Raw genomic sequence first — 14,194 nt, forward strand, 5'->3', positions numbered from 1 at the left:
ACAGGCACGTTGTAAATGCCATATTATATCATATCTTCCAATCCTGCTGAATCATGAAAAAGGCCGTCACCCTCAAGTTCCCAAGCTACCTCACGGAGAAACCCAGCCTCTCTGTAGGCATGATCCAGCAGAAAGAAGGGCATGAGCAGACTCAAACTCCACCACTGCAGGAAAGAAAGAACCAGAAGAGAGGCCCTTCTATGTCTATGCCCCAAGACAATGGAACCTACCTTCTCCCCAATAATATCAGACTTGCCCCCTCACTTCTACAGTTTAGAAGGACCTCAAAAGCCTCCTCTGCAAGTAATAGCTCATCCCTAACACCTAGGTCCACACACTGTCCACCCTACCTGAGACTCCCCCATTTCTTTCCCTGGTTGCCTTTAGATCCCTTGAGGACAAATGGCTTGCTCTCTCCAGCCCCATTAGCTCCTCACTGCCTTGCTTCTCTGCTTCCCTCGCCATGTTCTCCCCCCTACGATTATAAGGCGCTCCATTGCTACCTGAATCCAGGTCTGTGCTCATTAAATGACCTGAAAATAATAATAGCGCTAAATGTACTCACTGCTAAAATGCAATGCTTCTCATGGCAACTTCTGTTGATGGACACCTGAACTCATTGATTTGTTAAAAGTCTGTACCCAGAGTGCAGTTCTCTACTAAGAAACGCATCCTCCATAAGCCAATAGACACTTGAAAATCCAAGCTAGATACTTAACATGACCTATATGGTACATATAAAGCAGCATGCAATATCCAGCCCTCTATCATACTGTCAATGTGATGATTCCAATAAATATTAGCACTAGTAGGCTTGTCTCCCAATATCTGGATGCATATTAGAATAGGACGCATTTGTAACTTGGCATACAATAATTCAAAAGAGAATAAAACATGGATTTCACCTTCATAGCTTGTTCCTGGAAAGTGGTCAGTCTCCCTTTCTGTGCTCTCCGCAGCACAGGTGATGTGCCTAGAGGCTCTGATTTTGTGTCTACGATGGAGGACATAGAATACCTCAGTTCAGCGGTACTGCCGATGTGGGATCTGGAAGACAAGTACAAGAGCTAGGTGAAATAAACGCACATTGTCTATCTGTAAATATGATACTAGTGTGACTGTCACTCTGATATGACCAAGGCATAAGTCTACCCAGCCACCTGGATGCCACTGTACGATATGTGGCATTTCGCCAAGTGTATGATACAAAGATTTTATTTTTGGTTGCATTTTGAAAAGTGTTTGATATATGGGTCTGTTACTCTTTACGCTCTACATCTGTGCTCTTGGGACACTGATATCTCTTCCTTTGTATTTTAATGCTAACTCTTCGTTGATAACATCCAAATCTTGTCTTTTCATGAACCCTCCTCTGATCTCTCTATCAAAATTTCAAACTGTCTCTCTGCCATAAAATATTGGGTGGCTTTGTACTCTCCAATGTCATACTCTACCAACACAGAGGCCCTCCTCTTCTCTGCCAAAAGCTCTCTCTCATCTCTGCCTCTGCCTATACAGTTCCCATATGACAGCCTGCCCCTACTCTTCTTCAGCTAGAAACCAGAGCGTCTTCTATGACCCTTCTCAGAGCTTCTCCACTTTCCTCTCCAAAACTGGAACAGCAGCTTGTTAGGCAGAATCACATGCAGTACCCTTGGGGAACACTACATGCAATTAAGACTACAAGTGTCCGTACAATTTCACCTTTGGTACAAGCCTGTACTACACAATAATGTGGTAGCAGTGGCTGAGCAGCCAGATTTATCTCAAGAGTAAAGTGAGCAGTAGAACAAGTTACACAAAGGACCAACAAATACAGTGATTCAAACAATACTTACTCAAGGTTTCGTGGTAAAATAATATACATTTATTGACACAGTAATTTGGTAAACATTACACTAGCAAGAGCAACTCAATATCATCTACTAATATACTACAAATACACAACCAATAAGTTACTGAACAAGTTCAGCTCCCCTGAAGTGGGAGCAACATGGCACTTCAGTTACTTTTAAAAGGGGTAAAAAGACAAGGTTATAAGAAATGAAGCACAAATACTTTCATAGGCAGGGCAAAGGGTTTCAGTTAGCTGCAGCCAGCAATTCAGTTCATAGGCCTGGCCAAAGTCAATGGTTCAGCGTCTTTGTATAAGATAGCACAGTTCTGGTAGTAAACGGTTAAGTCTTTGCCACGGATTGTAGAAAGATTCGGTCAGGCGAAAAGTTAGATGTTGGTTTAGGGAAGGACAAGCCTTCGAAGTTGGGAAAGTTTCACAAACTTTCACCGTGGCCGAAAAGAATTCCGGATCGCATTTGCACAGTACCTTTAAAGTGAAGAAGAGGTGTAGCTGAGGCAGTTGTTCCTGGCAGTTCGAGCATATCTTGCTTTTCCTGAGCTTCAGTCGTGGGGACAAGAAGGGCGACGTCGGGAGGTTCCTGCACTGCCCAGGGAGAGGTCACAAGCTTGGCTAAACGTCGGTTTAAGTTGTGAGTGCCTTAAAGACCACAAACTGGTATCCTTCCCACTGGATATCCGGTTTTCCACAGCACTCTGCTGAAAATTCGACCAGGAGGGGACGGTGTCCAGGCGGCTTGCAAGTTGGTTATTCCCACCAAACTCAAGGGAAGAAGTTAACCTTGAAGGGCTTCTCTGTCGATGGAGTTTCAGGGAATTCGGAACTGCAGCAGGCATTCACCGGTCGTCCAGGAGTTGCAGCAGTCGTCTTCCTTCAGCTTGTCTTCGGTTCTTTTGTTCCAGTGTTCGTATCTGCTTTCCAAGTTCCAGAGACCTGCTTTTAAACAGTTTTCCCCCATTCATGCCAGCCTGGCTGTCACTCACACAGCAGGGTGGCTGTCCTTGCCGGACAGCCAGCCGGCCAATCACGCCCAAGTGCATTCAGGTCACTTAGGATACTAAGCACATGGAGTTTCGGGCACCTCCCTCACATCCTGTCCACCCCAAACACTCAGGCGCCAGAGGAGGGCTTCAGCACTGAAGCCCACCAAAGGCCAATGAACAAACCAAACCTAGTTTGGTGCGCAAAAACAAACACAAGAAGGACCTTTCCAAAAACAAATGGTGAAAAAAGTTGACCGGAGTGTGTTTTTACAGACAGGTCTTGGGAGCCGTATTGAAAACATGGCTGACCCGATTTTTAGCTACCGTTGTTCGTGGACGGGAAACATCATGGTAGTTTGATCTAAACCACTTCCACCAGTCATTTCAAGTAGGAAAGGGTAACATTTGACTGTTACATGAGTGTTTGGACTCAGGGCATGCTAGGCAAGTCCTCCAGCACTCTATAGGAAGATAGTGTGTGCTGGGTCTGTAAATTTAAAGAGACTAGAAAAGTCAATTTAACTTTACATGCTCTGGGAGACAGTAGTCCGTCCCAAAGAAGGTATTTAAACCTTGGGAAGTCTGAAAGACATTCCTGTGCCACTGCACTGAAGGTGTTGTGTGAAACACAGAAAAAGATGATGCCCATGGAGTTGTTTTAAAACTCCATAACCAAAGAACACACAAGTAAAACACACATTAAAATACATAGAAGAGTGGGAAAAAAGGCTCCCATGTAAAAAAAAATCAAATCCTAGAAATCCAGCAAAATTGGTGGGAGTCTCAAAAGGTAAGGGAAATTAGCACATTCTTGAGAATTCTCCTTAACACAGCTCACCTCAACCTTGTAAATATAAGGAAAATCAGGCAGCTCCTACCTTTTAACACTGCCAAGCATCTCTTAACTACTTGTGTGTTCTCTAAACTGGACTACTGTGCCAGCATCCTCTTTGGTCTCCCCAACTTGGATTTCTGTCCTCTAGACAAGATCATTAACTTCGCTACCACACTCTCCTTGAACTCCCTCACTTCACACCTACTTCCTTGTGCCGTCAACCGGCTGAATTGCTCACTATGCAAATGAGGGCAGATTTCAATTTCTTCTCCTGGTTTGCAACTCTATCCACGGTAATGCCCCACTGTATCTATCCCCCTCTATCCAACTCTACAAGCCTTCTTGTAATCTGCACTCTGCCTCCTCGACTACCCTGGTGGCTCCTCGCCCCCCCCTGTGCTTCCTCTTGCTTCTGCTATGTCGCTCATCTTGCTCCACTTGCATGGAATTCTCTTTCTCCTGTAAGGGGTCAAGAGTAAGAGTCAGACACAGGGTTAGGTTAAGTTTTTAGTTATAAACTTTTATTGTCAAAATAATAAAAAGGTTTGGGAGAATCCTTTCTGTTCGTATATCTAGGAGAGATTCCCGGTTTCTGTAAAACAAAGGATTGCATTTCAAACAAATTACTTTTGATACTATGAATTCGATTATTTTATAAATATAATTACTTTTAACGCAACACCTGAAAGCCATTTACTATGTTGCTGGGACGCATTATCAACCCGTGACACTCTGCCTCTGCATCTCCAGCGGGTCAATAAACAGACACACTATGCGTTGCTGGGTATGCCAGTCAAGTCTAGCTTGGTCTGACCAGTCTAGGTCAGTAGTATACAATGATGACCAGGTTTGTGCTTCGCTTGTTGCTTGGTGTGGTCAAAACAATCCCACCATCAAGGATCTCATGATCTGTACATCAACCCACTCCTGAAGGATTATCCAAGCAGCTAAGTGTGCTAGGCCTCTGGCCTTGCATAAGTATTATTTTCCACAGCTTCAGGGTGGGTCATCACTGACCGCAGAGTGTGCCGATAGTTAACTTTACAGTGTGTCTGCTTAAAAGTCCCTTTAATCACCCGGCTGCTAAAAAACCACTGGCGCAAGTCATTCACAACCACACACGGCCCCACCGTGCACAGGACATGCAGCTGAAACTGAGACGGGTGAGTCAGCGGCCTGCAGATGAAAAATTACACTGACAATCTTGCCAAGGGTCTTACACTTTGCCTCTTGTGTTGAAAAGTACCATCTGTTATTTGAAGCACAGTGTATAAACAAAGTTCCCAAATGGTGTGCAGAGTGGTAATTGGTTTCAGAGCACCAGGCCATGGGTTGATTCAGCAACAAGGTTCATAAATACTTGTGCAGATGTTTGCACCTGTTTTCTGCTTGTATTCAATCATTTGAAAATTCCTGGCCGAGGTGTCATGTTTGGATGCATGCAAGAGGAGGGAGGAAGTAGAGCAAGAGGGAGGTAGAGCGTGGTTGGGGAGGTAGAGAGAAGGGAAGGAAGAGCGTGCAATCGAGTGCACGAGAGAGCTAGTCCTTACCTGCTTGCTATAGCCACGAGACTGTCAGTTTCACGTTCAATCTGTTTACATCAAAAAGCTGTTGTACCCGCCTGCGTTCCTGCATAAGTGTGGAAGTTGATCAGGTCATTTCCTGATCAGGCTACAAAGTGTCTATCACTGATCTATGCTTGTGTCGCAACTTGTCTATTTCTCTTATTCAAAAAGGGTGCATGGACACATGAGAGCAATGAGGGAAGTGTGTGTGGTGCAGTGGGCAGGTCCTGCGGATGCCTAGACCGCCGCCAACCATCCCGGCAGAATGAAAAATATCAACAAGCATTGGCAATGCCAACAGCTTTGGCTTTTGTGTAGGCATGGTACATGCATTTTCATGCCCTGCCGTAGTGGTACTAAGGGGCTATCAATGGTAGCAGCTGCAAAATGGTGCAAGTACCTCGGCATCTAATAGCAGTGCCTGGCAACTGCCTAATACTTTTACACAAGCCAAAACTGTTGCATTTCCCAATGCTTGTTTTTAATAGGAATTCAAATTGCTTATAAATCGACTGGCTGAAGGCATATCTGGTTAAGTCATTTTTATTACACCAGTAGTGCGTTTAGAGCTCCAATTAAGTTACGAACCCTCAGAAGACTGCTTTGAAAATGGCATGGCTTTGTAAAGCTAGCTGAAAGAGATCCCAAGCGGATGGGTTTTGGAAGGATAGGGAAAGGGAGTGGGTGGGAATGGCCATAGGGATTAACATGGCCCTGGTCATTCAAGGGTAATTAACCAAACAGCACATACAAGCTGTGTGTCGCTCTTCCTTCATATGCCAGTACTCACCAGCTCTAATGCAATAGTTTCGGCTTAGCTAAAACTAGAAAGGCACGTCCTATAACACACCAAACATTTTTATAAAGGAGTCCAACAGTTCCCATGTTGAGCGAAAAGTAACCAAAGATGTGTCAGATGTGACCCCCTGAATGATCCCACTGCGCGTTTGGACCGCAATCAGGGCAATGCAATATTAGAGCAAAATTAGGGAAGTTCACCCTTACTGGAAGGGCACACCGCTACACAAATGAGTATATTGCGGTCATCTATGTGTGCGTCACATGTTGGCCATGTGCAGGATCCATTTCAGAGCAGGGGCCAGTACAATGTGCACTTTATTCAACTTGCGCACAAGCACTTTATGTGAAATTCCCCAAAGTATTCTGAAGCTCAACACATCGGGATGCATTTCTTTAAATTAAAATACAACGGGGCAGGATGGGCTTCAGGTGCACAGCATGGGCCTTAAAATCCACCCTCTTGGACCCCAGTATCGCTCAAGCTCTGCTTGCAACTGATGTTGCCAAACACACACCACATCACAACTTGCACTTCCACACCAAAGAATTAATATAGTTAGGGCTATGTTAAGGGACAGGTGTCACTGCCGATGCAGACATATCCAATGCTGCCATGCAATATTATTTTGGTGTCTAATCCACACAGAGATACAATGTAGCAATGTGTACGGCCTCTACCAGCTGGTCCCTCATTTTTGCCTGACAATTCTCCTTGAAGTTGCTGTAAACCAATGAAAGTAAGATATTAACGCACACTATGCATTATCCAATTGCTATCCAATCAAAGACAACAAGGTGTCAAAACATTAAATAACAACACAAGTGTGCCTTCCGCAGTGTTGAACCACCATAGCAATGATGGAGCAGGCCTCCGCAAATTATAAGTCATCCAACAGCTCTCAGCTAAATAGAAAGTCCTCCATTTTATTTAGATGAAGGGCCTGTATTTATTGCTATCAAATGTGCATGGCCAAGAGACACGAAGACAACTGATATAGGAAGCCACAAGAAGTAAAATAGCTCATGAACAAATCCCAAAGATACGTGACAGAGGCTAGGCCTATATACATATGTTATGTTAGGGTGTCGGAAAACCCCTCTGACAGAGATTGTCGGAAAACCCCTCTGACAGATATTTAATTTGATAGCTCATTAAATAAGTTAGAAATTCATGAGGCTTTGGGTCACTTGGAGTACTCTCAATGGTAACATAACAATATAAAATGATGTTAAACGGATAGGGGAAAAAGACTGTGAAGTCCACGCATGTCCTTTATAGAAGCATCAGCCTGTAACCCTTGTCATGGAAGGTGACAGAATACATTGACCAACCTGTCCATACTGCCCTCTAAAACAAGAATGCATTAGGGGCACCCGTACACAGGATGGTCAAAACAAAATAATAACATGAGTTTTCACCAAACAATCATCTCGGGAACTTTACCAAAAACAAACATGGCCCCCAGGGAAGTGAAACAAAAGAAAAGTTCCCAATACGTTCCGGACAGGCCATTCCTTTAGTCCTCTTGTGGGTTCCCCGGTGTTCCTGAACCCCATTGTTGTGGGCATCAAGGGGTTCCCTGAGACCCAGTCGCAGTTGTTGTCTTGGGCTTGAGGGTTTTCCACAACCTCCGTTAGGACACAAGGTAGGTCCCTCGGCGGCCAGCAGGTTTCCATGATCCTCCCTGGGAGACTTTCTGGTAAGATGGTCCCCATGATTCCAGTGAGCTACAGGTGGGGGTTATATGGTCTCCTTGCGGGGTGTCTCGGCTTGACCTGCTTACCACTTTGGTCATTTGGTCTCAGTCGCCTCCTTTGCCTCTCTGAACATGAGGTTCACTCCCTGCCATGTGCTCATTCCTAAAGATACATCGCTCTATTTATATAGTTACAGGTTCTGGTTACTATCAGTATGTTGGTGGTAGGCGCACACCCACCGGCCATCTCAGCTCAGGTTCTCAACTGACGCTTCACAGAAGACTAACATGTCATGGTTCATCCAACATTCCTTGAGTTGTCAATCACCCACACTCACAAGCATTCTAATAGCAATCAGGAAGCAGGAGCTAGGACTTTTTTTTGACCTTTTTAATCTGACAACCTGGACCATACTTATGTGCATACTGGAGATGAGAAAACTAAGCAATCATTAGGTTTCTTTGGCCCTACGCAACATCTCATGGTAAGTTATTAGACAGCCACAACAGGGTGGCCAGTCAATCTTTAATCTCTAGCCATATGAACACACCACATACTCCAGGAAACAACTTCAATTGCTCCCAGTCTCATCCCACATCACCTTCTAGACCATGTATCACCCACAGAGTGAATGAGTTAAGATGTAGACCACTATGTGACTTGTTGAATTTTGGAGGACATCTATTGATCATGTACCTTTATAGAACAGTATAACCAACAAATTGTTAATTATGGTATTTGAATTTTACACCTTCACTATTTGTGACATATCAAAGTGCAATATCAGCTCCTTGTCCAAAAGACAAGGAGCTGATATGCTCAACTTTAATTGACATGACGATGTTGTATCAGATTTGAGTTATTCTGGCACATACATCTAGAGAGAATCGAGAGATAGTGTCTACTCACATCCACGAGCTACCTTCCAAGTTAACCTCAATTAATACTGTTATTTTTAAGTGGATTCAAATATCGGAATATCATTATTTACATTCAAGTAACTTCCTCTCCCAAGATGGCGACCTTCATGTTAACAGACTGATGAATAGTCAGTTACATGACAGGCTTTATTTGTCGAATCTTTAAACCCACGGAAAGACGCAATCCCCACAGTTACCAGCATCAGTGTGCACACTTGTCATGTGATTTCCCACAACTTAAGGCGATCGCGGGACGGGAGGCTGCTTGTTTGCTGCTACTCCCGCCCGCGTTTCGCTGCTTCAACATTTCTCTATTGTTAAATGCGTAGTGATAGGAAAGCTTTCAACAGGACTACTCACCACCTTTTGTCCACAATTACCTTTGAAAGTTATTTCAATATTGGACTCAGAACTTTTGTATAGAGTTCTTTTAACCCAATGAACTAATAGATGATTATTTTTGTGAACCAACTAAATGGTGTAATGAACTTCAGATGAATCAGTGGATCTGCAATACTGTGGTGAAATGTATTGATGAATTTGGAGATGTAATTTGTGTCATTATGATACATTTAAGTCAAATATTGTCAAAAACTATGATTTGAATAAGTTGCTACTTTTGATTTAATTATGAACACATATTTATGATTAAATTAAGCATACCGTACTGTGTACTGTCAGGTGTCTTGACCCACGATCAAGTTATTATGCTGCAACATTTGGTGCTGTGGGCTTTGAAAATCCAAGATGGCTGAAAAGCCCACATTTGCGCCAGAATCCAGGAAAACAGAGCAGTTTTGTGCACATCAAAATGGTCGCCTAACTTGCCATCCACCAGTGCAAGCGTGGTGGGTCAGAAGCGCCATGAGTGAAATGTGGTGTCAAAGGAAAAACAGCAGTGCCTGTTAGCTCCAAAAGCGCTTTGAAATCACCTTTGTTTCTCTGAATGCAAGCTCAAAATGCCCATTCCAAACATTGCAAGATATTGAAAAATCTCACTGAACACCAGCAGACGTCTGGTACAGTGAAGTCTTGTGTGCATACAAAATCTGGAAAGATGAAGAGCCTAAAATAATGTTCATAACAAAACTGGCTGAGCTGTGGATGTCAGCAGCTTAAGTGAAATTGGATTTAAAACCACTAAAATCGAAATGTTTAAAATAAATGAGTGACCTACTTTTGAGTGTCACATATGTTGCAACTGTTTAAATGTCATAGTTTTGAACTTAGAATCAGCGTTCTAGCTGCATGTGTAAAAATTGTAAGTTTGATTTGAATGAAGAAAAACTGGAAACAAAAGTGACATTTAGCTGAAGCCTGGCTTAAAGAGATTGAATTCTGCCTGACAACTACCCCCGACAGGAGTTGAAACTTGCCCAGCAATTGCATTCCCAGGCCTGGTCTGCATTCTGCTGCCCCCACCAAAAGGAGATCACACCTCTCTGATTGAATTAGGGCTGGGGTACCTGAGACTGCAGGAAACAGAACAGTGAGCTTTCCTTGGCTCAGGCAAATGCTAATCAAGGGGTCGTAAATGGCTTCCTCTTGGAAAAACTGGGAGGAGCAGTGCCTCTCTGAGCAAGCTGAGCTTGGAGGAAGTGGACAAACCAGAAATTCCACCATGTGCTTTGGGAAACCACACCCCTCTGGGCCAGAGTATAATTTTAAAAAGATGGATAATTCTTAGTACATAACTGTCAAAATGATATAATATAATTTATTCTTGTGATTTTTCTGTTCACATTTTAAGAGGTGTTAGGACTCTGTGGTATGTTCTGGGGAGTAGTCGCGGAAAATAAGGTATTACTCCAAATGTCTGTATGTTAAAAATCTGACACTTTATCATCTGATGGCCATATTCCTCGCGCATGTGTGTGTAAAATCTGGAAAAGTTTAGAGGTTGTGTTCTGGATGAAAAGGGCAGAATTCTGTCAGAAGTGGACACGACATCTTACAAAGACAGGGATCGGATGGTTTGGTGCTACAGAAAATATGTCAACTGGACATATAACATTAGAAAAATTGTACATAGATAAATATGTATTTGGATCAAAAATAGATTTGTGTGCAAATTGACAAGGGGAGGATCATCTGACCCATAAACCTACCTCATCACGATGACACTTCATTTTCTTCCCCAATCAGAGGACGGTAGATTCTCTCACCTATCAGGATCCTCAGAGGGTTGGGCATAGAAAGTCAGCCTTCCCACCCACTTTCAAAAGACATAAAAGGAGTCATTGAGATCAAGGAAGGGACATTCACTTTTCCATTTCAAACTGATTTCTTGCAAAGCATTTTGCCGGACCAGACAATATCCAGAAGACTCCAGAAACAGAACTTAGAATCCAGACTTCAGGACTTGCAGCAGAGAGGCCTAGTCCAAAAGCTGAATCCTTCTCAGCAGGCCTCAGAATCCAGCCACCTAACCAAACTATTCAACAGCCGGGCAAGCTGTTTGATTCTGGCTAGAACCCTGTGCCAGAACCCAGAATGCAGAGCTGTATCCAGACCGCTGTGCAGTGCTGAGACCAGAACCAGAGATCCAGAACCGCAGACCAGACCCAGACCAGATCGCTGTGACCAGAACCAGTGCCAGAAACCGTCCGTCCCGTGGCAAGAGAACCGTAGCCAACCTGACCAGATCTTGACGGCCTATTTCAAATTTATAGTGGGAGTACCCAGCCAGAACTGTGCATAGTCATCTATTAGTTTAAAATAAGCTTATCACATCCAATTCAACCTGCCTAGAACTGCATAGAAATCGTCTGTCCATTCTGTGATTTCAAACCTGTGAAAGTGTCACTTGCCATTCTGAATCATTATTCCATTTCTGAAAATCTACCTCCACAAAATTGTCTGTATCTTTGGAATCGCGTATGCTAGGACCGAGATTTAACTTTCATTTTGAAGCTAATATCCTGAGCTTTCCAACGAACCCACTCCTTATAGTTTTTCCGTAATCGTGCTCAACACACTCGGAAAAAGTGCCGCGAATTGCAAATAGCTCATTTCACCACTTGTAAAAAAATTGCTGTCTTTTGCTTGCAACTGCTGGAATCCATTTTCAACCTGATAATCCCTCATGAATCACTGCTAGTGTTGACCTGAACTAATCTTAAGTAGCTATCACCTACCCTGAATCTCCTATAGGGAATTAAAATCCTTTTTAGCATATTTTCACTTCTTTGCAAATCACATTTAAAGTATTTTTGCCTGTGTTTTAAAATGATCCCTGTTGCTCTAAGCTTGCTAGGGGGAAACTGAATTGGTAGTACATTGTGATTGTATTCCTGAAAATTGTGTGCTCTTCTTCCATCTCTTTATACTGCATAGGGGGGGAGTGAATTGCCACAAGGGGAAAAGTGATTATATTCTCTTGTGTTGAAACCATATCAGTTTGTTTCTGTGCTGCATTCTTTAAATCATTGTTCCATCATTGTTTTTCCTTGAAACCATAAAAGCATTCTCAGCTACCTTATCCTTCCTATACCAACTCCTAAGTGATACAAAAGTGTGCTAGTGTAATATTATCCATTATTGATCATTGTCATATTCATAAGAGTGTGATCAAATATTAATTTATTATAAAAGTGTGATATATATATATATATATATATATTGTTTAATGTTCAAATAAATCTGTTAATTTGCAAAACAAGCCTACTTCTTGGCTCAGTGAGGTCAGGGGGATTCAAAGAGAGGGGCGTTATACAAGGGTTTATCATCCAGATCCATGAACTTGTCATATAAATATATAATTAAGGGCTTCCCTTGGGCATCCCAGACTCGGCATTGGCTTAGTTGAAGTGCTGAATTGAAGTCGCTTAACAGTACTCTTTAAATGGTTTGTGAATTCCATTTGTAAATACCATTGAGGGATTGTTCCCCCACATGAGTGCACTGCTATTGGTCTGATTAATTTCAGATGACACACCGCATGTTCTATTCTTTAATCTCAAGCCATATGACTGTGATGCTGGAAATGCATTGGAGAGACAGGGCCTCCGTAACCTTGTCCTTTACTGCTTTTTATCGTGTGTTCTGTTGCGTTTTCCACGCAGGAGTTCATGTGGGACTCCTGGCGATGCAGCGCTCTCTTTTGGTTTTGGTGAACAGACCCATGGGATACCCTTATGGCACCCATGGGTGGGGGTACAACCCTGTGCCCCTAGTTTGTTTGTTTGTTTTATTATTTATATTGCGCACCAGACCCGGGGGTATTCAGGCAAAGGCATAATGAGGGTTGTTAAGCTTAGGTTACAGATTAGACATGGGTAAGTACAGCTAAGGTTACAATGCTGTAGACATGAACAGACAAGCAGAGCGAGAAGGTACATACAGTAAATGTACAGGAATAAATGTGTGGCACATAAATAAAGCAGAGCAAATATACAAAAGATCCCGAGGGATGTCAGTGGGGTATGGTCAGGCGTCATGTTCCTTTAGCCAATGTATTTGTAGTGTATGTTTTTGGGCACCCGTGGGTGTCCAACAGAACAGGGTACCGGCTGGTGGCAGCTCCGTGCTGAATTGACTGGTGCCCTGAGAAGCCTCAATTTTGGGATGCCCAGGCCCTGTCATTTGAATTGTTAGATTCCTGATGGAGACAAGATGGCCCCCATGGCCACTTGCCCTCTGTCGCCTGTTACCTTGATCTTCCCGAAGTCCCGGGAAGCCCTGACTCTGTCCCTTCCCCCTGACTGGCTGTTGGGTGGAAGTTCCATATATGGTAGTGTGAGGAAGTGCCGACCAGACTGGCTGGAGCCTTCCCAATGACCGTATGTTGTGGGTATGCCTGTGGGTGGGACCTGTGTGAATGGAGTGTGTGAAAAATATGCACTTCTTGTTGTGGATGTCTAGTTTCTGGTGTTTGACACAATGACTGAGACAACCCTGCCCGAAACTGGTATGAATGCAGTGTGTAGTGTTGAATGGCTTGGTACTTGTCCGAATCCACATTCTGTGTTGTGAGTGTCTGGATGGAGAAGAATGGCCTGAATGCACTGTGCGCCTGATTGGCTGACAGACTGCTGAATGCCCTTCGTAGTGATTGGATGCTCGCGTGTGACCCAGCGGAATGAATGTGAGTTCAACAGTATATCTGGGGACCTCTCATTGCTAGTAATCGTTTCAGAAGTGTTCAGAGCTGAAGTCCAAACTACGAAGAGTAACTGGAGTGAAACTGACGCTTGACCTTGAAGCCCTGCTGGACAAGAAGAATTGCTGTTGCACTCCTTCACCAATCTGAAAGCTGCTGTGTGTCCAAGGACTGACCCAGAGAGCACCTGGTAAGGTGCCCTCTTCCCGAGCTACGAGGTACCATCGTGCACCAGCTGATCTTTGCAAAAGCTCCCTGGTAGAGAGAGCTTCGACAGGCTGCCGACCCGAGACGGGGACTGCCGCAGAATTCCAAGGAGAAGCGACCGGACTGTTGTCCGCCACTGTCGATGACCGCCGTCGCCGACTGGAGCCGCAGTGCTCCCGTTGCCTAAGAATTTTTCATCCAAGGACGCTCTCATCTGCATCATCGCCCG

The 14,194-nt window shown here is 43.8% G+C and overlaps 1 protein-coding gene across 3 annotated transcripts in view; it reads right to left on the reverse strand.

Moving 5' to 3' along the window:
- Positions 1-14,194, reverse strand: part of PPFIA4 (PTPRF interacting protein alpha 4) — a 3,167,227-nt gene that overhangs the window by 1,786,351 nt on the left and 1,366,682 nt on the right. For all 3 annotated transcript variants that reach the window (XM_069633679.1, XM_069633678.1, XM_069633680.1), the window contains one exon: positions 906-1,047. In XM_069633679.1, coding sequence (XP_069489780.1) covers positions 906-1,047 — 142 coding nt within the window. The remainder of the gene's footprint in view (positions 1-905; positions 1,048-14,194) is intronic.

This window comes from Ambystoma mexicanum, chromosome 13, assembly GCF_040938575.1.
Source record: "Ambystoma mexicanum isolate Mex_15411 chromosome 13, UKY_AmexF1_1, whole genome shotgun sequence".
NCBI classification, from domain to species: Eukaryota; Metazoa; Chordata; class Amphibia; order Caudata; family Ambystomatidae; genus Ambystoma; species Ambystoma mexicanum.